This window comes from Betta splendens, chromosome 4 (assembly GCF_900634795.4).
Source record: "Betta splendens chromosome 4, fBetSpl5.4, whole genome shotgun sequence".
NCBI lineage: Eukaryota > Metazoa > Chordata > Actinopteri > Anabantiformes > Osphronemidae > Betta > Betta splendens.
The window spans coordinates 17,713,180-17,737,161 of record NC_040884.2 but is presented as its reverse complement, the minus strand read 5'-3'; the positions used below and the strand labels follow the sequence as shown (position 1 = coordinate 17,737,161).

At 48.4% G+C, this 23,982-nt stretch overlaps 1 protein-coding gene across 9 annotated transcripts in view; it reads right to left on the bottom strand.

Moving 5' to 3' along the window:
• The window catches only part of atp8a2 (ATPase phospholipid transporting 8A2), a 33,031-nt gene that overhangs the window by 3,386 nt on the left and 5,663 nt on the right, over nt 1–23,982 (bottom strand). For 4 of the 9 annotated variants that reach the window (XM_029146326.3, XM_029146329.3, XM_055508527.1 and 1 more), the window contains 33 exons: nt 23,727–23,904; nt 21,448–21,547; nt 21,078–21,176; nt 20,947–20,992; nt 20,681–20,721; nt 19,866–19,939; nt 19,598–19,667; nt 19,071–19,198; nt 18,877–18,988; nt 18,617–18,785; nt 18,405–18,532; nt 18,242–18,319; nt 18,064–18,152; nt 17,773–17,817; nt 17,570–17,645; nt 17,297–17,485; nt 17,171–17,220; nt 17,015–17,084; nt 16,828–16,912; nt 16,473–16,612; nt 15,545–15,683; nt 15,210–15,274; nt 10,367–10,539; nt 6,609–6,792; nt 6,235–6,345; nt 5,144–5,218; nt 4,807–4,929; nt 4,357–4,435; nt 4,146–4,207; nt 3,697–3,753; nt 2,296–2,403; nt 487–575; nt 202–306 (listed from right to left, as the gene is read on the bottom strand). In XM_029146326.3, coding sequence (XP_029002159.1) covers nt 202–306; nt 487–575; nt 2,296–2,403; nt 3,697–3,753; nt 4,146–4,207; nt 4,357–4,435; nt 4,807–4,929; nt 5,144–5,218; nt 6,235–6,345; nt 6,609–6,792; nt 10,367–10,539; nt 15,210–15,274; nt 15,545–15,683; nt 16,473–16,612; nt 16,828–16,912; nt 17,015–17,084; nt 17,171–17,220; nt 17,297–17,485; nt 17,570–17,645; nt 17,773–17,817; nt 18,064–18,152; nt 18,242–18,319; nt 18,405–18,532; nt 18,617–18,785; nt 18,877–18,988; nt 19,071–19,198; nt 19,598–19,667; nt 19,866–19,939; nt 20,681–20,721; nt 20,947–20,992; nt 21,078–21,176; nt 21,448–21,547; nt 23,727–23,904 — 3,337 coding nt within the window. The remainder of the gene's footprint in view (nt 1–201; nt 307–486; nt 576–2,295; nt 2,404–3,696; nt 3,754–4,145; nt 4,208–4,356; nt 4,436–4,806; nt 4,930–5,143; nt 5,219–6,234; nt 6,346–6,608; nt 6,793–10,366; nt 10,540–15,209; nt 15,275–15,544; nt 15,684–16,472; nt 16,613–16,827; nt 16,913–17,014; nt 17,085–17,170; nt 17,221–17,296; nt 17,486–17,569; nt 17,646–17,772; nt 17,818–18,063; nt 18,153–18,241; nt 18,320–18,404; nt 18,533–18,616; nt 18,786–18,876; nt 18,989–19,070; nt 19,199–19,597; nt 19,668–19,865; nt 19,940–20,680; nt 20,722–20,946; nt 20,993–21,077; nt 21,177–21,447; nt 21,548–23,726; nt 23,905–23,982) is intronic. The other 5 variants (XM_029146327.3, XM_029146330.3, XM_055508529.1 and 2 more) reach the window with 2 other exon arrangements.

Sequence of the window (23,982 nt, the reverse complement as noted above, 5' to 3'; positions counted from 1 at the left end):
GGACCTCAGCTTTGGCTTCAGTCATGTGGACAGTGCCACTGGAGCGTCCATTGTTCCCATTGTACAGAAACACATCAAACTTTAATACTAAGCTCTAACGCACGTACATATATATTCATGCTTAGATAAAAGTGAGACTCAAAGACAAAACGCGGACACATCTGTGTCCCCACGATGCTCTGAGGAGATTCCTTCCTGTACCTGCGGCCACTGGCGTCCCGCAGCACAGCTGCCCCCGGGTCCACGGCCCGCGCCTCCAGCTCCTGCACCTCCTCCAGGAGAGTCTTCCTCACGGTGCGGCGGGTGCTGTAAGGCAGAATAAGCTCATGGGGCCTTTGTAGGAGAAGCCACAGACACATGTGATTCATAACACGGAGTGCGTAAGTGTTGACGCGGACTCAACATGGGTTATGTAAATGCTTCAGTGAAGTTAAATAGTCTCCGTATGGATTTCCCACGTATTTATGTTTAATGTGCTCTACTTACGCGGTCCAGGCAAAGTCTTTGAGTAAACAGGCAGTAGGCACCAGGACCAGGCCCAGCCAGAAGTGCCAGCACTGCATCACCCTGCCAGCCTGCAATGACAACACACAGGCCCCATTTACGCCGCTCGTATAGTCACTCAAACGGGGCGTTAAGTCATTTTTCTCTGCGACCGGCAGGGAAACACATGTGGCCGACGGCGGAGAGATGTGAGTCAAGGCGCAGTGAAAGTCATGCAGCGCGTCCGGAATCAAAGCGAGCCAGAGTTGAACCCCCCCCCCCCCGGTGCTCGCCAGAAATATTTAACGGCCCTCTCACACCCCGTGTCACCACCGCAAGCGAGGTTCAACGGGGCTGAATGTTTCTGTGATGATGAAGATAAAAATGCCGGGGAGTAACCACAACCCCCCCCCCATGTCCAGCTGTAGCCAGCCTCATTGACCTTTGACCCTGTTCCTTAGTCTGTCTCCAGGGATTAATCATGCAGCCAACCACTGTCTCAATTCGTCCGTCTCCTTGCTTCTCACTCCCACATGCCTTTTCCCTGTGGTTCCCTCAAATCGCACTCTTTCACAAGCTCCGTTCCTAATTAGCGGATGCATCTTCCCTTGCTTGTCCTCACCTGTTACGATAAATCCCCCCGGTTTTCCTTAGTATTGCCCAACATCTCCCCATTGGTTCCCTGTATTTCTCTGCGGCGCTTCACTAAATCGGCGTTTCCAGGTGTAAACATTTAAGTCGACAGCCAAAAGCACCGGGACTCCGTTAACATTTACTGCTTTATTGCTCATATCATGTGCTTCCTGTGTCCTGTGTTTGAATTCAGACATAGACATGGAATTTGCTTCCCAGAGGGGGATGAAACATGGAGAATTAATGTGAAAACCTTACAGAAATGTGCTGTGCAGCAGCTGGAGCCACAACTGAGGCTCGGACCGTGCGACTGGTCTCGCTCGTCTTTCTGTCTGTGACGAACACCTCCACTCTGGAGGAACAGTTCATTTTTAGACTCACAGTCCATCATCACACGGGCTTCATGAACTGTGAGGACGGAAGCTTTACAGGGTCCTTAGAAACCAACCGCTGGCCTTCAATGCTTTATAGTCACACAAATCACACGCAGTGCAGTAATTCAAACAGACGCTGGATGTTACAGTTGTTCTGAGCAACATTACACAACTTATTTCTGCCTTGCAGAGGAAAATACAGATTAGGGAGCAGGAGGACCTAGAGCTGTAATAGGGTAGTTCGAGCGGATGATGGTGCCTTTGGGGGGATGGTGGTCGAGTGTCTCGGCTCATTCTCGTTTAGACGGAGCAGCTGCAGAGATATTTGACCGCATTCCTGATTTCGGACACAAATTGAATTAATGGGCTGAGGGGAGTTGAGATGGCCCTCTTCCTGTCCCCTACCCACTCAGTGGGGCACCTCAGCTCACCCCTGCTGTTATCCCCGAACCCTACAAGGAGCCTCTCAATCAAGGGGTCCCTGCGTGCACCCTCATCACCGCCGGCATCAGCCCACCCTCTTGAGTCAACACCTCCGCAGAGGGCAGTAAACTGGGGCTCGGGTGACACGTGGCAGGTGCGGGAAGCCTGGTGAGAGGGGGCTGCCGGGGCATAAATCTCCCGGGACTCCAGCAGTGCTGATGAAGAACACCCAAGAGGTTAGCCTTATAGGCGCCATGCGCTGGTAATGGAGAGGGAGGGAGGGAGGGGCAGCGATGCAGAGATGTAAAGGGAAGGGCTATTTTAACCCCCATTACCCTCTGTTACTGAAACGAGCGACATGTGTTTATGGAGAGCAACTTGCCTGGCCCAGCATGTCGGGGGCGATGGGGATGGTGGGCCAAATGGCCGAGTAGACGGCAAAGAAGACCATCCACAGCGCCATGCTTCCCCACACCGCCAGGTGGGAAAACTGCAACGGAGACAAAGAGGGACAGGATGAGGAGGCGCTCAAATAGTTTACATACAGCTCATCCCAATATAGACAACCTTTCCCTCCCTCCACTCCCGGTCTCCTTCCCACTCTCCATGATCCGCTGCAAGGGGACACTGGATTCCAGCGGGACCCTGCTTGATTACAGCCAGGCTGCTGTGTGGACAGCTGAGCACTCGCCTCGCTGTGCATTACCCCTAATCTGTCTCTCCTACATCAGGAGCTGTTACAGGCCACAGCCTGGGCTACTGCAGTAGGTTTTATGTGCTTGCTTTGTTCCCGTCTTCATTATTTTCATCTTCTCCTACGTATAGTTCCTGCACAGCCAATAGGCATCTGACATTCATTTCTGATCTGATAGGGTCTGACAGTAAACAGCAGGACTTTGTTAACATTACTAGTGTAAGAGGAGATCCCATGCTTCACACACACACACACACACACACACACACACACACACACACACACACACACACACACACACACACACACACACACACACACACACACACACACACACACACACACACACACACAGGTCATTTGTCAGACACTGCATGAGCCAACACTGTGTAGTCACTGTTATTACTGTTAGTAGCTGTGAGCTGGCTAGAGCTCACAGATGTTCTACTGTGTAGAAATTAAATTGTGGAAACACATGGACAAGAGCCACATGCAAATTCATCATTAAAAAGTAATTTGTAGTTTCCAGCAAGTCGAGATTTTTTCTTAAAACTGACAAGGCCAGATTGTAAGAGTAACCACGCAGCGTGTGCCTCAAGAGGACATCATTTGAAACAAATGAGCACATTTGGGCTCTGAGTTATTTAATTCAATTGGTTTTCCCGTTGTGTTTGGATTTCACATCCGTCTAACAGATGCTACAGTAATGCAACTGTGTTTGGATCTGCGCACTAATAGCACTCATCGCTTCTCTGCGTGTCTCATCTGCAAATCCCACACTCGTTGCAGCTACAGCTTGTAGGCGACGTGTTCGATTGACAGGAGGGGTCCGGGGGGGGGGGGGGGGGGGGGCGTTGATTAATCAACATTTTTTGCAGCCACATGTGAACTGGTTGGAAAACGGAGTGTGAGGAACCTTAAACCTCGAGGTACGCCACATTTTTCCCATGCGTCCCCTGCCTGTGGAGCCTTTAGTCTGTGCTGTACTGTATGAACAGCTCTGTGGCTCCCACCTCCTCTTCATGTATTAACAGTGGAGTGAAACCCGGGACATGTGCTGTGGTATATTAGGAGTGTTAATGTTCATACCCTGGTCCAAGCGGTGGTCTCCATTCCAGCTTTCAGACACACGGTAACAACCACATACTGCGCGCACGCGGGGGGAGAGAGAGGGCAAATAAAAAAAACAGAGAAACAGGATTAATTTCCTGGCAACTGTGGAGATAATAAACATTTATGTTTTATAGCCAACTCTGCAATCTCTGGTAGAGTTTTCGAGACCCCCGCAGCGTCCTTTCGTCTCCACACGCAAAACACAACAAATAAACCGATAATAAACCACTGACTCATACGAGAGCGTGGCGTAAAATGATAGCGAAAGAAGTGAACGGAGAGGAGATGGACGCGGAGGAGGAGAAGACGGCCTGGACAATAACAGACTGACTGGAGACTGCGTGTACACAAATGCTAGGCAGAAGATATGCAGGATTAAAAACATCTAAACAAAAGAGACGCACAAACACACGAAAGATGCTTACTGTGTAGACCATGTTCCCCACAAACAAGTAGTCATTTCCCTGGCCGTTACTGAACGGAGAGTCTGTGGAGCACACACACACACACACACACACACACACAAACACACACACACACACGCACACACACACACACGCACACACACACACACACACAGACAAAGTGTCAACACGTGGACTTGGCCAGAGGTCGACCTGCGCCGCACTCACTCACCGTGCTCCAGAATTTTGAGCGGAAACCAAAAGAGAATAATTGAATGAATCAGGGCGTTGATGCAGTGTCCCCAGAATACCTGCAAGACAGAACAGGAGACGGGGGTGGAAACCGATGCCAAAGCACACAGACGCCCCCCCCCCAAAGCTCCCACATGCGTGAAAAAAACCCACAAAAACAGACATTTCTCACACGTACACACAACGTCTACTGTGTTCCATCAAATGCACTCTCCTGTACTGTACACACACACACACATGCAGTGGACTGGACTGTACACTGAAAGACTTCCTTATTCTGGACTCTGCATCTCATTAGGGGTTGCCATGGAAACGGCCACATCTCCACGCCGCTCTTGTTTACTCGCAAGTGTCGCGAACAAACAGGAGCCATCCGTCGTCGACCGCGAGGCCGGACGAGCTGAATGCAGGCGAATGTGCGCGCACGTACCTTGGTGTTGAAGCCCTCGGCATTCTGGGTGATTCTGTAGAGCTGCGGGAATCTGAGCATGTTCTGCTGGCTGCACGGCCGGTCGAATATCCCCAGAGTGAAGGGAGGCAGCGCAGTGAATATCTGGATGGCGCACAAGATAAGTGGACGGGCGTTAGAGCACGCGATGGAAAGATGTCACACACGCCTGCGTGACAATCAGTGTTTATATCAGTCTGAGCGCATTAACGGAATCTCTGGCATGCAGATAGAACAGCGATAGGAAGACGTAGAGCGAGGCTGACAGATAAGCAGAAAGTGAAAGAAGGCCCTTGGCTTAAAACAAAAAAGCACTCACCACGTTGTAGAGTCCTATACACCAGCGCTCAAAGAGGATCTGTCCAGAAAAGCCGTTCACAAAGGCGAACCAGAGCTGGGACACAAACAGAGGGATGAGGAGGGATGAGAGGGACAATGGCGGAGCGTAAAGCTGCCTTAGCGAGCCACGGAGGGGCGGACGGACGCAGTCCCACGTTCATCAAAAGTCAAAATATGGAGTTATCTGTAGCAAATATAGTCCTTTAACTGCCTGTAGCTCCATGAAATCACTTAGTACATGGCTTTAAACACATTCCACAAATTGGCTGCGGTTGGCTGTGAAACCACATTGTGACTTTTTAGAAGTTGAATTACCCAAACAGCATCTAAATGGGTTTCTGGCTCAGGGGGGAAAGCTTCATTAACACCTTTACACACACGCATGCAGAGCAGACGGGCCGATCAGAGGACAGATAGTGAAAAACGAATGGGCCTGATTGTGGGGCTTGGGGCATTCCTGGTGCATCCAGCGGCGCTTCCAGCCTAAGGGGTGAGGTCAGATACACACAAAACCATGCACACACCCATCCCCCTCATTCTGCCTTCACAGGGTGGACAGAGACAGCGTCTGACCTTTGGCCTGGAGGGCTCTGCAGGGAGGTGGTCATGTGAGACAATCACAGACACACACGCATGCATAAATCTATATATGAGCTAGACAGTGGCTCCCATGAAGCCCTGCACCTGCTGGCGTCCTTAATGTTGAGATGGAGGGGTGGTGGCACAGCTGACATAGCCGTCATAACAGGCAGGCCTGGGCTGCAGCGTACCCCATCAACACACATACATAAAGCTGTCGACCCTCGGAGCCGAGGTCTCACCACTGCTGGTGTAAACACAGGTTCTCCCTGTGCATGTGTACGTGTGTGTGTATGTGTGTGAAGAGAGACAGAAAGCAGACACCAGGAGGGCACCCCATCTATCACTGTCTGCCATGTCGACAGACAGCTGCAAAATGTCTCTTTTAGTGTGTGTGTGTGTGTGTGTGTGTGTGTGTGTGTGTGTGTGTGTGTGTGTCTGTGTGTTTGTGTGTGTGTATGTGTGTGTCTGTGTACACGGTGCAGCTCGTACCTCTATGATGTAGAGGACCACGTTCTTGTAGAAACAGTAGAGGATGCACTTGGTGACGCGGTTGTAGCTCCACGCCCCGTGGACCAGAAGGAGCTTCTCTAAGTAGGAGAACTGGCACCAGGGAGAAGATTTAAATAAGTGAAAGACAAGAGCAGAAAAGACAAACTGACCATGTGTCATGTCACAGTGAGCAAATTTAATCTCCTCGAAAACTTTAAATCTCAGACTTGGGTTAATCTGGGCCAAGGCTGACCCCTGTAGGCAAGGTCAAAGGTCAGAATCAGGCCCAGCCTCCTGCCTGCATGCATTGTCTGTGTTTATGTCTGCGTAGCCCCGACTGTGCGGAGCTGCCTGTCGCCGCGTCTGCCTCCCACCTGAGCTATGGAGTAGTCGGAGGAGTTGGTGGCCTGCATGCCCTCGTTGCCGCTGATCCCCACGCCGACATGGGCCGTCTGGATCATGCCCACGTCGTTGGCGCCGTCGCCTATGGCCAGCGTGATGGCCTTCACGTGCTTCTTCACCATGTCCACAATCTCAGACTTCTGCAGCGGAGACACTCTGCGGTGAATGAGAGGACACATGCGAAGGGGACAAGTTCAGGGCCGAGGGCAGGAATGAAAGCAAAGCTGCAGTCAGTCCAGGAAGAAGGAAGAAGATTTGAATGGAAAACGGTTAAAGGGAGAGAGAGAGATGGATGAGGAGCTGGAAGGAGCACACAGGGCTCTGTTGACTGCTCCTCACCAGGTATTAGGAAACAATGAATCACTGTTCTGCTAATAGGACTCTGCATAGCTCCTGTTATGTGTTTACATATGGGTGTTTGTGAGTGAGTCCACCTCAGAGTGTGTGTGTTTGTGTTCAGGGAGCTTCCAGTGGTACTCCACCCTCTTGACCCGTATCACTGATCCTGTGTCTATAACCGGTTCGGTCTCTTCGCTGACAATGGAGACAGAGAGGCTGGATTACAGACGCTTCCCCCAGGGGCTGCTGGGATACGATACGGAGGTGTCTCCACCCCACAGGCTCTCCTACGCGGTTACTAAAGAGGTTTTCAATGTGGGGTTTACCATCACATCATCTCACAACTTTTTGATTACGGTACTGACATCCATGCAGTTGTTTCCCAGCTCTTTATTTGTAAAACCCAGTTACTCATTTTAAGATGGTCACACTTTACTGGTTCTGGTTTTAGCAGGAGGCTGTGTGAGAAATAAAAACCCCAACCCCACACACTGTGTTTACATTCTTCAATGCTGCATTCTGGGCCCAGAGACTAAGATTGAGTTTGTCTTCATCTCTGTTTTCACAACACGCTGTTGTATGAGGAGGCGGTGCTGCTGCCTGTCATTCACAGCTTAAGGGAGTCTTGTTCTTATTACTAGCAACCTGTGCAGTGAAAACAAATCCATCTACAAAAGGAGGCCTGGGAGAAAGCCGATCCTGGGACCAGGATTAAATTTGTATAAAAACGTCACTTATATTTCCCACAGTGTAATATATAAATAACTTCAAGATACAATTTTTGTGTTAAAAAGTTGTTTTACCTGATCTTCATTCATATACTTTAAAATCAGCCACTGTAGCTCTAACCATCAGATAGCGGAAAGCACATTTATTTCCAGGTATTAAATATTAACTTTATGTTACTGATTACACTCATTACCTGAGCCTCTGATGGGTGAAGGTAATCTAAGACTCAGCACTGGACTATACACATAAGGTGAGGCTACTACTTCAACCGGTTCCTAGAAAGAGGAGGGGGTCACCATTACACGGACGTTTCTGTGTCTAGTACCCAACCGTGTTTACAAGGGTTCTGGTTTAATTATAATAACAGCTAATGAGTGATGTTGCAGCATTTTGCACACGTAGTGCACTCATGAGAAGCAGATGCTTAAACGTTTTCTCTCTCTCACACACACACACACACACACACACACACACACACACACACACACACACACACACACACACACACACACACACACACACACACACACACCTCTATCCTCCATGAATATGCAGCGAGGACCAAGTTCCGGTCAAGCTGAAATCTCAGAGCATGGTGGTCTGTTCAATATTCATGAATAGGTGTGTGCGTGTGCAACAATACACTCATTTACACACAAATCGTGCCCCAACCCACACGCTGCAGGATGTTTCCTAATGGACGGGATCCGGATCAGGTTTTTTGTCCTGCGTGAATGTGTCTACTTGTGCATCTCTCCCTACTGTATCCTCGTCTCAGTCTCGCTCTACCTTTCCTCCAAACAGTGTCTGGCTGAGCTAAGTGGCACTGAAGAGATGAAAGGCTCTCAGTCGTCTTCATGGTGGAGCTGAGCAGAAAATAAACCGCCGCTAAGTCATATAAACAAACGCGGGGAAGTCAGGAACACATGCATATCAACGCAATAGATGTCTATGTCACTGAGGGACACCATTACCCGAGGCATAAATCCTGATAATTCGCTTGATCATCTGGAGTTTTGTCTTTTGCAGTCTGACCGGAACACGGACATGGGCTGAATAAGCAATGGAGACACACACACACACACGCACGCAGGCACACACGTTACTCAGACATACAGACAAAGGACAAGTGGAAACTCTGGTTTAACATCCCAGCTGGTGCCGAGTGGAACATGCCCAAAAAAGGGAACACAAAGTACACAATCTATGAGGCGAGTGCACTTAGTATCAATAGACGTGTGTAACGGCGATGCTCCGCGTGTGCTGGTGCCCATTTGTGTGTTGCCAGCAGTAAGTGAGTCATGACTCTGACATTTCCACGCGGTGCATTGCAGTACATCACTCCCGGTGTGCAGCACGACGGCCTTTCATTATAGTCACCCATTAGCTGACAACCTTTACACTCACACACACACACACACACACACACACACACACACACACACACACACACACACACACACACACACACACACACACACACACACACACACACTCTCTCTCTCTCTCTCTCTCTCTCTCTCTCTCTCTCTCTCTCTCTCTGTGTGGGAATTAGACTGTTTGCGGTGAACTTCAATGGATCCTTCCCTTAAGTGTTTGGGTGCATTTTTCATTTAACAGGTTCTAGTTGTTAATTTGTTTACTCTGGGAATCAGAGGCAAGTTTACGATTTACGCAGACCAAAGAAAGTGGGGGAAGCTCATGCGTGACCTTTATGATGATTCGCTTTCTAAAACACTTGTTGTGTGAAGCGTCTTTAGAGTAAAAGCCCATCAGTCATTCAACGCTGGCAACAGATTAGAAGAAAAAAGCATTTAAATTTCTGGAACTGCTCTTTTGTTACATTACACCTGGGCAACATCCCAGACAATGTCAGGGCAGATGAATACCTATAAAAAGTTGGCTCTCAGCTGTAATCAAGGAAGTCTGATCAAAAGGGGATTGTTGGGAATAAGCAAACTCTATATGTGAGGTGCCATGACTTGATTTTTTATGCGATTTGTTGATATAAAAATGACACCGACTTGAACTGGATCCTAACGCTTGACCGCTGTGTAAAATATTGGACACCGCAAGTGTCCACAGCATCAACAGAGTAAGTGAACGCCTCACAACGGTCTCATACTTTACGTCCAAATGTTGCATTAAAAAATCGTTTTCAGAGCTTTAATATTTTTAAGTTTCATCACGTTGTCAGCGTTGCCTTCCTCACGGGGGCTTTCCCACCACAACACACTGACTCTGTATCTGCACACGTTGTTCGTTCTCCTGACAGATTAAAATTCCAGACCTCATCTAGATTTCTTGCAGACTGATTTGTTTCTGCTTTTTAGTCACACATAAACTCTGACTGTCGTTTTTATGACATTTGTTCATGCTTTAATAGAATTTCCTACTTCACGCTCCTTTTATTGGCTCCAAGTGCTGATTCAGGAAAATCTGCCGCATTTTGGAGAAATAAATTTAATCACTGGCCATGATAAATTATTACTAATTTTTTTAGCTTTCCTCTTTCTGAAAGAAAGCTGCTGACTGATATCTTGCAGGCGGGAGGAGGCTGAAAGCTGAATTCACATCACAGAGGACAACTGGGCTTGGCATAAATATTGTAAAAAGCATAACTGGGCAGCGTGCGTGCGTGAGACAAATGAGTCCTCCATACCGGCAGCAGATGACGGCCTTGCAGGACAGGGCCAAGTCGAGGAAGGCCTGCCGGAGCTCGAAGGACAGGGCGTATTTCAGCGTCTGGCCATCGATGATCAGCGCCAGCTCGTTCTCCTTCCTCAGGGAGTCGCCGAGGGACGAGCAGTGGGCCGTCAACGTGGCACGTGTGGCCTAAGAGCAGGCAAGAAGACTGGGTCATGACTGCTGTGGTACTTGGACATTTATTAGACAGGAGTCTGTTACACACACAAAGACATTAGTGCTCATACGGATGTACTGCACGATAACACCTCAGACCTGCCAACAATCCTAAATCCTCATCTAATGCCTCCCGTCAGGTTTTCTAAAATGCGGAGAACATACAAATCACACTCATCAAAACATGCGAACCAATTTGTTGAAAGGTCAAAACCACCGGCGGTAAATGGAAGACACATGGTCCGGGCCGCTCGGGCCGCTTTCATCCGCGGAAAGAATTTGCTCCTGTGTAATCAAAATAATTAAAAGAGCCAACGTAAAGTTCAGCCGTTCAGGACGGCACCGCAGCGCGCTGACTGACTGGCCGGTCACTGGCGGCCATCGGACCTGGGAGAATCCAGTGATCCGCAGAGGGATCACACACACACACACACACACACACACACACACACACACACACACACACACACACACACACACACACACACACACACACACACACACACACACACACACACACACAAAAATCACCAGAACAATGCGGCCTCTCTCTCTCTCTCTCTCTCTCTCTCTCTAATTCTCTCTCTCTCTAATTCTCTCTCGTGCCAAATAGCGATGCACACATGCGTTCCCTCCGCACATAAGTGTCCCTCCTTTTCCCAAAAAATTCCCCGCTCTTGTTTTCTCAGCCTGAGGCTGTGTGTTTTTCTTTGTATGCCGGAATTCCTGTTTGCATTCACCTTTTCCCCCCCAAACAGGGGAAAGGAAAACAAAAACATAATGAAAGGATTAAAGGAGATTACAGGTTGTCAGAGGTCTGAAACTCAAAGCATGTGTGCGTTTTAAAAGAGGAGTAAAAAACGTGTGTGTGTCTGTGTGTCATATACAAGTGATGGGAATCAAAGGCTCCTCTTCCCTGTTTGCCGCACAAAAAAACGTCTCTTCAGCATTACACAAAGTAAACAGTGGAAGTGAAATGACTGATGATTGTGTAAAGCAGAGTGCATTACACACATTGTGGGTGGAGGGTGTCCTAATGTACGGCGTCTGATTCTGCGAGGCTGTGATTTGTTAGGCGACAGCTGCACATTTATATAAAGGAAACGTAAACTTGGCGGAGCCGTCGGCTGCGTGTGATCTTCAGCGAGGAGCAAACCGTGAGCTTTTCAGAGCGAGGGTCGCATGAGTTGGTCAACTCCTCAACTCAAACGCACACAACGTGCCAATGCCGCACTGTGACTTGTCGCAGCAGGTTCGTTCAGAGCGCAGACAATCTGGGATAATAACCAGGATTAGTCTGCAGGGAGCTCTGGGGGATTAAAACGCTAACTAATGTGCAAACACCGGTTAACTCTTAAGGCCGACAGGCTGGTGCAGACCCCAGCGTCTCCTCTGAACAGGAACAGGAACACAATCTCATTGTTCCACTGTAATCTGTTAACATTTTCAAACGTGAGATCAAACGGACAAAAAAAAACAAAAAACTAAAAAGTGCATGACTCTGCATTTCCCCTCATTCTCACACTAAATTACCTGCTATTTCTGGAGGAAAGCATGCTTAATTCGTCGATTGCCCTCTGACAGGTCTCATTAGCGCGAACGTTTAAAGGGCCAAAATAAACGGCGTTTTTTCCGCGTGCATCTGAGCCTGAAGACGGTGGAAACTCGCCGGGGAGCGCACACATGTGCTCTTTGTGAAGCGTGCTCGCCGGCCCCTGCGCGCGGAATTTTATCAGGCTTATATTTGGATCGGTATATGAGCAGAGCATGGAGGCGGTTAGAGATATCACAGGTCGCCTTCTCTCACCGCATGCTTTACCATACAATGCATGAGAACGCACACACATATAGTGTGTGTGTGTATAAATGAACACAGTGAGGACGGCAGCACCAGCTGTTGAGCTGTTCCAGGCCACAGAGCTCACCCACTTGTGCCACTATAATAAATGCATCTAGGCAGAGCAGAAAACACAAGCACCAAGCAAGACGAATGGGAAAAGGATGGGGGGAGTGGGTGGGGGTGATGAGAGACAAGGAGTGTGAACGAGACGGGTGGAAAGTCGGCGAGAGAGCGAGCCGCTGAATGAAACGCAGGCAGAGAAAGACGCGCTCCTCTCTGAACTGCAGATTCTGTCACCGGCCAGATTTAATGCGCGTTTAATTATCAGCCCGCGCATCTGTGCAAACACCCACATCCTCCTGATGAGCCAGACACACACACAGACACACACGTGGAGTTTAGCAGCAAGGCCGGAGGGACGGTGCCAGAACAATAGCGCGCTAGCAGTCGGTGCACGACGACGTCCGAGCGTGTGCAAGCATGACGGATGAGCAGAGGAGAGATGCTGTTTGTGTAAGCCGGACGTGGACAGGGGGATTGTGGGAAAGTTGCATGTGATGAACATTCAGACTGGTGTGTGTGTGTGTCTGCCTCACTGAATGAGGCGTTCGAGGGGTTAAATTAAGGTAAAAAGGCTCAAACCAACACATGGCATCAGCGAGCGTCACTTCAAAATAAAAGCGTGAAACAATCACGTGCTGATGTGACCTTCAGTTTTAACAGTGGCCTGTGTGTGTGTGTGTGTGTGTGTGTGTGTGTGTGTGTGTGTGTGTGTGATCTGAAGGTGACAGCTGGCACATGTCACAGCTTCAGCAGTCGCAAACCGTTTACCCAGGAGGCATTGCTCACGTGGTTTGTTTTGATGAGGAGGAGCACCAAAAGGAGATCGAGTTACCCCTCACTCATTGCCACCACATGCCTCAGACAGACCTCCCCCCTTTTCATTCTGTATCCAGACTTTGTCTCGCATGTATGAAGTATAATAAATACGCCCCCTTTTCTTTATTAACAGCCTTTCACTGCGCTGTCAACATGACAGACACACACGTTTTGTGTCTTGTTGCCGCTCTCACACACTCGCTCCGTGTAGTGGCTTCCTGTGGGCACAGAGGGTGCTGACAGATGTGCCACAAGTAGTGTGAAGGAGACATGGTTACGCCGTAAAAGGGGGAGGAGGGGGAGGAGGGGGCGCGGGCGATGCATCTGCTGCCAGAACCGACAACTGCGCTGATCTGATGCCGCCACACGGAGCGGCCCCATCGCTGACACCGGAGGGTGGAACCAACTCAGGGAGAAGACGCAAAGGGTGCAAGACGTTGACCTCCAGGCGGGACTGTGATAAGCAGCTTCTGTCTTCGCTCACGTGCACGTTATAGTGTACAAAAGGAGCTGAGGAGTTATTTTAAGTGCAAGATAAGGCAGAATCTCTTTCATCCACGCCGGCCTCCAGACCCCTCTGAGGTCGCCACGGCAACAGAGGACACATGGACACGCGTATGAGACAGGGTTGGAGGTGAAGACGTCTGGTTTGACGATAAAGCCCAGATTGTAGGATGTTAGTGGAGTATAAACGCATGTGAATGAACTCCCTCCTCCCCCGTTGTTTCAGCGTTTTATTGCAGCGGTTTGTCACAGTGTTTATTCCATTCCATGACGGCCGTGATGCGTTCGCACTACAAACCTCCCACGCTTCGCAGCGTGTTGCATACGAGCGGCAGAAAAAAGCGGCGGCCCGTGTTCGCGTGCGTGTCGGCCAGATATCGCTCCCAGTGTTAGCGCAGCGCTCCACAAGAACCCACTGAACCCACAGCTCCTCGGTTTCAGCGTCTCCAGCAAGAATAACAAAGGAGGAGTTCCTTCATCACAATATGAGACATTTCCTTGTCAATTACAGAGCAGCTGGTGAACCTCTAGAACACATCGACTCAGAAAATGCTCCATCACAGAAATGTATATAAAAATATTACAAATAATAACATAAAAATCTAACATTTGAATTAGATGTAATGATGTGCTCTTCGAGCTACAGACTCAACATCATGGCACAAGCTGCTTCTGCGATGACGTACAGTTAATGAGGGAAGTCTGAATGTAAACATAAATGCCTCAACAAGGTTTTTCACACACACACACACACACACACACACACACACACACACACACACACACACACACACACACACACACACACACACACACACACACACACACACACACACACACACACACACACACACACACACAGTGCCAGCACTGGTTGAAATAAACAAAGTAAAAAAGTGTTTTTGTGTCAGAGGACAAGCAGACGCTTAAGAGTCTGAGGCTGTTTGCGACAGGGCAGAGACACATGACAGTCATTAAGCCACTCAGCTGTCACATTTGGGACCTTGAACGCAAAGAACACATAAATCTAATCTAGACATTAGAGAGCGTCTCCGCTCTCACCCTACATCGCAGTGGGAATGAAAAACTGATGATGATAAAAAAAAAAACAGTGTGAGAATAGTGTTTGACCAGTGAATGACAGCTACTGTAGGTGGATGCTTTTGAAAAGGTAAAGAAAGGGAGAGGGGAGGGAATGACAGTTCAGTTCTACTTTCCATTCAGTCCTTGCTCTAAAAAGGGACACTAGAGACTTTAATTACCAGCACCTGTGAACACACAATGAACCCCACCCACCAAACTGTGTGTGGACCACACCTTAGTTCCCACTGTCACCCTCGGACCCTCTGCCTGCTCCACAAACACAAAGGGCCCCGCTACTGTAAAACTAATCATTAGGAGCAACGAGCGTCTCACTCACGTCCAGAGAGTCCTCGTTGACGACGACCAGAGACATGCCGTGTGTCACCAGGCGACAGGAGTAACCTGAGAAAGGAAAACAGATGAAGAACGAGGGATGGGAAAGAGATTAGGTTCAGCCGAACCCAAAACACAGGTGGTGTCGTGTACAACTGAACGCTGTCCCGTGCGAGCGAGCAGGGAAAATAGCTGTTTGTAGACACGCAGACGCGGTAAATGAGGGTGCTGCGTGTTCGCAGCTTGAAACCAGGAATCATTAGCTCTGCAGCCCACCGGACCTCCACAGCATCCCTCCGCCTCCTCCTCACACCCTACTGTCAAGCTCGTTCCCGTCACCTATGTTGATGGCCGTTTCCTGCTTGTCCCCAGTGAGGACCCAGATCTTGATGTCGGCCCTCATCAGCGTGGCGATGGTCTCGGGCACGCCGGCCTGGAGACGGTCCTCTATGGCCGTGGCCCCCAGCAGCATCAGGTTCTGCCGACGGGGAAACAAAGGCACACAGGCCAACTGTTTGAGATCCAGAGGAGGATGTTAGCTTAAATTAAATCAAATTGCGTCTGCAAACGGTGCCACCAGCCTGCGAGCGAGGTCCAAGCGGGTCCCCAGCAAACATCATGCCTTCCTAATTAGAGGCTGGCAGTCGAAGCGCTCACTTAGTTTGAGTTCCAGCGGCATATTTTAAACCTCTGCACCAACTCTGTGTCTTTGCGCCAAGAAGCCCCCTCCCCCGCATTTTAATTTGTTCAGCATTTAAATGCACGTGTACCCTCATTAGACACACTCACGCACACAGATTAAAACTACTGTTTTGTTGACTCCCCTTTTATGGGGCTCTTTGCAGGCTAGCCGAGGTAATTACCCCTGTGGTCTCCCAGTCTGAGACCCCCTCCTCCTGCTGCTTCCTCTTTATTTTTACTCTTCACCTACTTTTCTCACCTTCGCTCGCTGCTTGTAATCTGGTTTCCCTGCCTGCTGTATAAGATCAAGTCCCTGCTTGGAACTATTTGTAACAGTGTTACCCGACAGTCCACACCTAACCTAAGCTTTCATGAAGGTGAAGTAACCAGTATTTATAAAACTTAATACAAGCTGCTGAGCTTTAGGAGAGTGTGGGGAACGTGGAGCCACTCTGCCACCTGCTGGCACACAGTGTGTTCTGAAAGAAGTCTGAGCCCTAATGAGCTGGGTGGGAGACGTGAGCACAATACATTTCATTATCCTATTTCCAAATGCTACAAAAACGTAACCACGCGATGCCTTTACCTTTTCCAGCTGCTCATAACACTCCTCCAGCTTTTGAGCACGGTCTTTGAGTACGGTGCTGACCCGATTGTATTCCTTCAGCCATTCCTGGTAGGCCTCCTCCTCCAGGTCCACATAGGCAAAACACAGAGTCCTTAGTCCTGAATGCGTCAGAGGAGGGTAAGACAGTCAATCAGTGGTGCCACAGACCAAAAAATACATTTTAACTTGAAGTGTATTGTATATAGTAGAAGCCAATTTTATTCTGGCAAGAGGAACATGTTGGAAACTTAGGGATGATCGCACTCTAATTTGATGCAGAGTGTGTACTGTAACTCTTAAAAAATGCTTTCATCTTTCTCCGTCGCCTTCTTACCTTCAGTAGCAAACTGTTCCAGGTGAGCAATGGTTAAATCTTTGTACTGCGACGCCTCGGTGAGACGCTCGAAAATAACGTTGTCCTGCAGAACGTAAATGGTTCAGAAAGAAAGTAGAGCAGGTTGTGGAAAACAGCTCAGAGGCCTTTTACATAGGCATTTTTTGCGTTGATGAGATAAACATACAGCTCCTTTGCAGTACAGCCGCAGCTTCCCGTTGGGCGTCCTGACCACCACAGACATGCGCTTGCGGTTACTGAAAAGGAAACGGCAGTCTTCGTTGCTAGAATCTGATATCGCACCTTTGTACTGACTGAGTGACTGGACATTTATGGCTGTTACCTGGAAAACTCCAGTACGTTCAGCAGCTCATAGCTCATCTCTTTTCCTCTCTGAAAATCACACAGTATCAGTCTCTGCGGTCCCACACAGCCGATGTCCCGTTTTCACACAAACGCACACACTTACTGCATCGATGATGACTGAATGTGGCGTCCGGGCGGTGAAGACAAAGCCGAGGCCTTTGGCCCCTTTGACCAGCGCCCCCTCATCCGGGGACGAGGCCTGGTAGATGATCTGGTCGTCCTCCCTCTCGGGGACCACCGTGTGGCACACTGCCATCATTGTGAGGAACTCACAGATGTGAGGCGATGTGGGCTAAAACACGCACACAAGCAGAGCAGACACGGTTATGGGTGGTGGACCGGCTAGTTTTTAAGCGTGTGCTGTAGAGACACCTACATGGTTCTTCTCAATGTTTTGGATCAGAGTCGGGTCATCGAACTCTGTGGAGTTGTGGCTGTTGGACGGAAGGTTGCTGCAACACAGATTTTTTTTAAAATACTTTAGAACTTGTGACCATTATTTATTCAGAAGGTGCAGAGCATTAGTTTATAAAATCAATGGTGCAAAGGGAAAGTCAGGTGAAGGCCCAGGCCACTAACCTGAAGTCCTCCATCGAGCGATCACAGTCAAGATCAGGGAAATGGCTGCAGCCATGAAGGCGGTTGTTTCGCGAAAGAAATCAGAATCAGTTCAGAGCTGATTAGTTTATTTGCAAAGACGTGCAAGAGTTCAGTCTACGAAATTAAAAATGGCCCCTGCTTTGTTAGCAGAAAGTTAAAGACATGAATTAGTGTAACAATTAGAGATTCAAGCAAGCATTAACATCCTTGGCTTGATTTGATTTAGTAGGAGGAGAGGAAAGAGCAAATTTTAATAAAAACACGACTCACCCATAGGTGATTCCAGCAATGGTACACTTCTTAAAGTGCATTACGTTACAAGTCAGCGTTCCCGTCTTGTCGGAAAAGAGATATTTCACCTGGAAACGAAGATCAGAAGCCAAGTGTTAGTCATTACTGTTGCTTCCTTAACTAAACCCTCTAACAGAGAACAAGGTGAGGAACCCACCTGGCCTAGTTCCTCGTTGAGGTTAGACGTTCGAGCCATGGCCGGCGTGTCCGTCTCAGAGTAGTACATCTCCACATCCTGAGAATAAGAATCAAGTTCAGGGTTCAGGGATGTTTTAACACTCAAGCTCATTTATTAGACAGCAGAAACAAACATATTGTACCCAGTTGATGAACAGGGCCTGTGTGAATTTGACCACCTCCAGAGTGACCAGCAGGCTGATGGGGATCAGGTTGTTGTACAGGATGATGAACGTCAGCAGGTTGTATGCAAAGTTAGTGGAGATGTCACCTGCACGTGCACATAATATTGCATCATCATTGTACGGAGACCTCGGTTATAGAGTCTGTGACGTGTCCGTGTAGATGCTCTCACCAGCTCGGGACAGGTACCAACAGGCATCTTCAGTGTGTTCCTTATTCCAGATGGCCGCGCCGACAGAGCTGACCAGAGCCATGACCAGCAGGATGCCGAACAGGACCAGGATCTGCATGTTGGTCACCCGCTCCACATTGGAGCGCTTCAGCGGCGCCTTGGTGGAATTCTTGGAAGTGAATGAAAACGGAGCAACCCCCAGTTATTACCGTTTGGAATCACCCTTCACGCCAGCGTTCCACTCATTTCATTAGACTCACCTGCATCAGTTTGGAGTCATGGCCGGTGTAGACAACGATTCCCACAACCCACTGGGTGTTCCTGATCTGGGCGCCACGCAGCAACACCTGGTCTGGACCTAGAGGGGCTGGACTGAGAGGAGAATGACAAGTAAGGACAAAGCCTGATAGACTACATTTAGAGGGATCTGCATATACAACACTGGGTGTCTCACTTCTGGTTCTCCAGTCGCAGCGTGCCAGTGAAGTCATACAGGTGATTGTTGGGACCTTCACACTCCAAACAACCAGACAGCGCCATCAAATCATCAAGAGTCTGGAAACTGGCTGTAAGAGACAGACCCTGGAAAAAAAAACGAGACAGGTCATCGAAAGGTCACAGAAGAAGACAGAACACAAGAACAAGAGACCTGATCAGGTTTTGTTAGACTGGATGTGTGAGGGTTGTGATTAAGTAAGGTTTCATTTGATACAGAGTCCTGAAAGGTGACGCTAACATTTCACATCTTTAATTCATAAGTTTGCTTCGATCCAAAGACTAACAAGTATTAGATAATTAAACGTTTCCACAGCAGCCGGAGTCTGCAGCAATATCTAAATACCAGTGACACAGGTCACAGCATGTGTTAAGGTGGAGAAGTTCATCCACAGTTCTTGTCTGTTTCTAATGTAGTTCCTGTACATGTGACCGTCCTCACTGATGCACCACTGACGAGTCTGAAACTCTGACAAAACGACGTACCTGTCTGATCTTCAGGTTGGTCTCTCCATCCAGGTTGGAGGTCTCGGTGTAACACATGGCCTGAGGTTCACTGAGGAGAGGAGGTAGAGTTGCATCAGGAGAGCAGAAGGAGAGACGCCAGTGCTTAAAGTCATCAGTCGACCGGTAGCGTTGATAATTAATAGTTTGCTGAATACGTTGTAAATTGATTTATTTATTTAATGAAAAAGAATCTGACCTAAATTAAACTAATAAATTAGTAGAAGACACACAAACACTAGAGTCTGACCTGGAGGACACTATAACCATGTCAGCTGGAAGGTGTTGGCCATTGGTCACCTTCACTATGTCGCCTACTGCCACCTTGTGGCCAGGACGCAGAAGTGCAACAACATGGAAGAGAATAAAAGGTGAGGAGAAAGAAGGGCCGGTGGGTGAGGGCAGAGAGGGGGCAACAGCAGAGGTTCATTAGTTATCAGCCAAGAGGCAGCCAATCGACAGAAAGCCACAAGATAACAGAGCAGCTCACAGCTGTTTACGTTGGAACAAGGATTAGAAGCAGGTAGATAAAGGGCAGGGGGAGAGGAGAACTGATGAGTCAACAGTTCAGCTCGGCAGAGTCACACCTTTGGAGAACTGTCATTCCACACATAGTGGGAAGGCGTCATATTATTCTCTAATATTCAGATACAAACACAGTCCATGAACTCAGTACAAATACAAATAATCTAGAGGCGTCAACATACAGTAGTTTTTGTACTCGCAGTCAGACACATCTTCTCACAGGAACAGAGGGAGGATAAGATAAGGAATGCCATAGACCTGGATAAATCCTCTCTTCTGTTCAGAATGCCTGATTAACTAAGTCCAAAGTCTGAATACAAGAAAGATAGCGGAAATAGAAAATTGCTGCAGATGGAAAATGTTGATCATTGATTAGGGAACTAGCTTTACTATCCACCAATTAATCAAACTAGGAAGTGCTGTTCTAATATTATTACACATTTATCCTGCTGACGATTGTCTGGCTATTAGACTTGTCATCCTGACTCGTACAGCGTGAGAGCACAGGATGAGCTGCAGCGTCACGGCGACAGGTGATACCTGTTTCCAGATGATCGTCTGCCAGGCTCCGTTCCGCAGCACTGAAAGACAAGGACAACAGAGCCGTCATCGGACCATAGAGCGCCTCTCATACAGTATTCAGAGCAACAAAACTTTTGTCTCGGCCTGCATGGACTCCACTGTAGTGAGTGACGGACAAGGGCTATTCAGCCAGCCGTGAAAACAACCCCCCCCCCCCGAAAAAAACCCAGACACATGCACACTTGTGCAGAGATTACGCACAACACCAGGCTAACGCTTCCTACCTGTTGTCTTCTTCTTGTTGACCGTGTTGTCTGCTTTGTGTCGTTTCTGTAAACACACACACAGACACACATAGAGATGCATCAGCTAGATAAGACAACTCCTACAAGTCCACACTGTGTGCGGTACTCACATAGTCCTCTATGATCTCCTTGATCCCGGCTACGGTGAGGATGAAGATGAGTGGGACCAGCGTGGTGTAGCGACCGGTGGGCGATACATCAGGGATTTGCTAATGAAAGTCATGAGAGTTCGATGATGGAGAGTAGAGTGAGCTCAAAGCATCTCTAATGGACCATCGCCGTGACGGCAGAAACAAACATTAGCTGGCAATGCATCAGACAAGCGAGGCTTTGTGGAATAACCTTGAACACTCATAATGAGGAATATTGTTTTCAATCTCATTGGCTCTTTACGGCTAAACAAGCAGTAAGTGATGAGCGCAAAACTATTTAATGAGTATCTATCACTCCGATTATGTTCGACTGATAACTGGGCTTTACCTGCATGAGGGCGATGAACAGGAAGAAGGCGTTGGCAGCCCGCCTGATCTGCTCGTAGAGGAACCGGGGCAGAAAGGTGAGAATCCCATACTTAGTGGTGCTGCAGGGAAACCAGGAGAGAAAGGCATGAAGGCGTGGCAAAAAGAAGAACTCGCGCATAAATGATGTACTAATCACATTTTACATAACAGCAATGCCATTAAAGGTTGCAAGCATCGTTTCAGCACCTAAAATCTACGAGAAACACTTGGTTTTCACCTGAGAGGGCAAACAGAGCCACTGCAGGCTGCACACACATCAGAGCTAAACATAGACTGAGTCTTAATCCAGCGATCTAAATTAAGGTCCAGAACCCCAAAATTTTGTGGCGAGAAACCTCTGCAACCTCCACCTGTCTGTCAATCAAGAGTCCTGATCAGACAGCTTCATTGATTAGTCTTATTATAGCCAGGAGCTACTGTAAGAGCTTTTACAGAGGCTAGAAATAAAAAAGGCAACCTTCAAGCCAAGGGAGTAAGTAAGGGAATCTGCAGCGGTGCAACTGTGCAGCGAACAGCAAACACGCCAAAGTTCAGGGACGGACCCACGGCCCCTGTTTTACACAGAGGCAGACACGGAGGTACAAAGAGCAGGGCATCACATGCAAGTCTATCACACACACACACACACACGCGCACACACACACAATGTCATGACCCCGGGGCTCAACGTATTCTGCAGTCACTGATACTACACCTGTGATCCAGCAGATAGAGCTACCTTAATCTAATCAAGGACAAGTAATACTGGACACACACACACACACACACACACACACACACACACACACACACACACACACACACACACACACACACACACACACACACACACACACACACACACACACATGAAGGGGAAAACATCTGGCTGTGTTTTTATACTGTACATCTCCAACTTGTTGTTGGTGTTAACAGCTGTTAGCTGCAGGGTGACGCCCTCCCGCTGCTGGGGCGTCATCGTGTTTTCATGAAGAAATAGAGCCGGCGTTCCCCAGACGTTGAAAGAAAACACAGGCACATAAGTCTGTCCTTTACTAATGAGCAGGTGCATTTGTAAACAGGAAATCAGCACTAATGTACATGTTGAGACTACAACTACATACATTTAAATGTAGATGGGGTAGCCAGAGCATGGAGGCCACATATAAAAGCTACAAAGCTTTAATCTCAGAAAATCAATAAGGCTATTGACCCTTTAAAACATGAACTAAAGAGTTACAGGAACACAGGGAACTCAAAGGGCACACCTCCAGACCCAGAGTGCCTCTGAGCGGCCCATCAGCACGCAGCAGGACCAGGACACCACATATAATCTCATCAGGCCGGCCGGGGAATACGCGCTGTAATTTTATTTGCAGAGCTGAAACCGGCTCCTCTAAAAGTGAAACTGAATCCCCTGAGAATAATGGCAAGAGCAATGAATGCCAGCTGACAGATGAGAAGCCTTCCGCCCACAGAACATGAGCCCAGCGCTCCTATGGCGCCAGTACAAATGGGAATAATAAAAAGCTAATGACAAGAGACAAATTGTACTGGTCTCTGATGGGTCTAGACCACATCTGAACTGGTTCAACAAACATCAGCCATACACACAAGCAGGATATTCACTCAGGTCTTCACTGCTGGACCAAAGGGAAATTACAAAGGAATCACACTTTCATGACGTGACGTCCAACACCCCCTCGTTTAACAGGTCCAGACTTGAGGTCAGACCCGGTTCTCTTCCCGCCACAGCTGCTCGCCCTGCGACGAGCCGCGTCGCTTCTCACACGCGGAGCACAGGGGTGTTCAAAGGTGGCTTTCAGTAAACACGTTCACTTTACCAGCCTTAAACAATCATGCTCATTCATGTATTAAGTGAAGGGACTGGGTGGTAAGTTAGAGTGAGATTCATCTGCGTCAAAGAGTGGGATCAACGCAGGGCTGCAATCACTCACTTAATGGATGAGCTATTAAAAAGTCTTATTGACAGAGTTTTGTTTGTAAAATACCTATGTTTTTAAAGAAAAGCTAATATTTAAAACGGGGGTAAAATGCCAGTGGTCCAAAGTCTGTGACTTAAACAGCATCAACGTTTTATTAATTTGATTTACATAACTAAGTTTATATTCAGCACAGTCAGGATCAACAACGTTCAGTAAACTTTCTACTTTTTAGGCACCGATTAACTTCCGGAAAACGCCATCACAGCCAAAATACAATAATAATAAAAAATAAAAGCCTTCAAGTGCCACGTACCTGACGTGGTTGTCGCAGAACTTGGTGCTCTGTTGCCGATTGAGCAGCACCGTCCGCGCCGTGGCGTCTACGGGTTCCGCCTGGGAAGTGGTCCCGGACATCTCATCATCTGCCTTGCGGTACCCGGTGGACGAGCAAGCAGGTCCTGCACCGTTGGTTTGATGGGAGAGAGGCGAGGCTGAGTGAGCGCGATCGAGAGGCAGAGAGAGGAAGAGGAGCGGGAGGAGGAGGAGGGGGAGGAGGAGGGGGGAGAGAG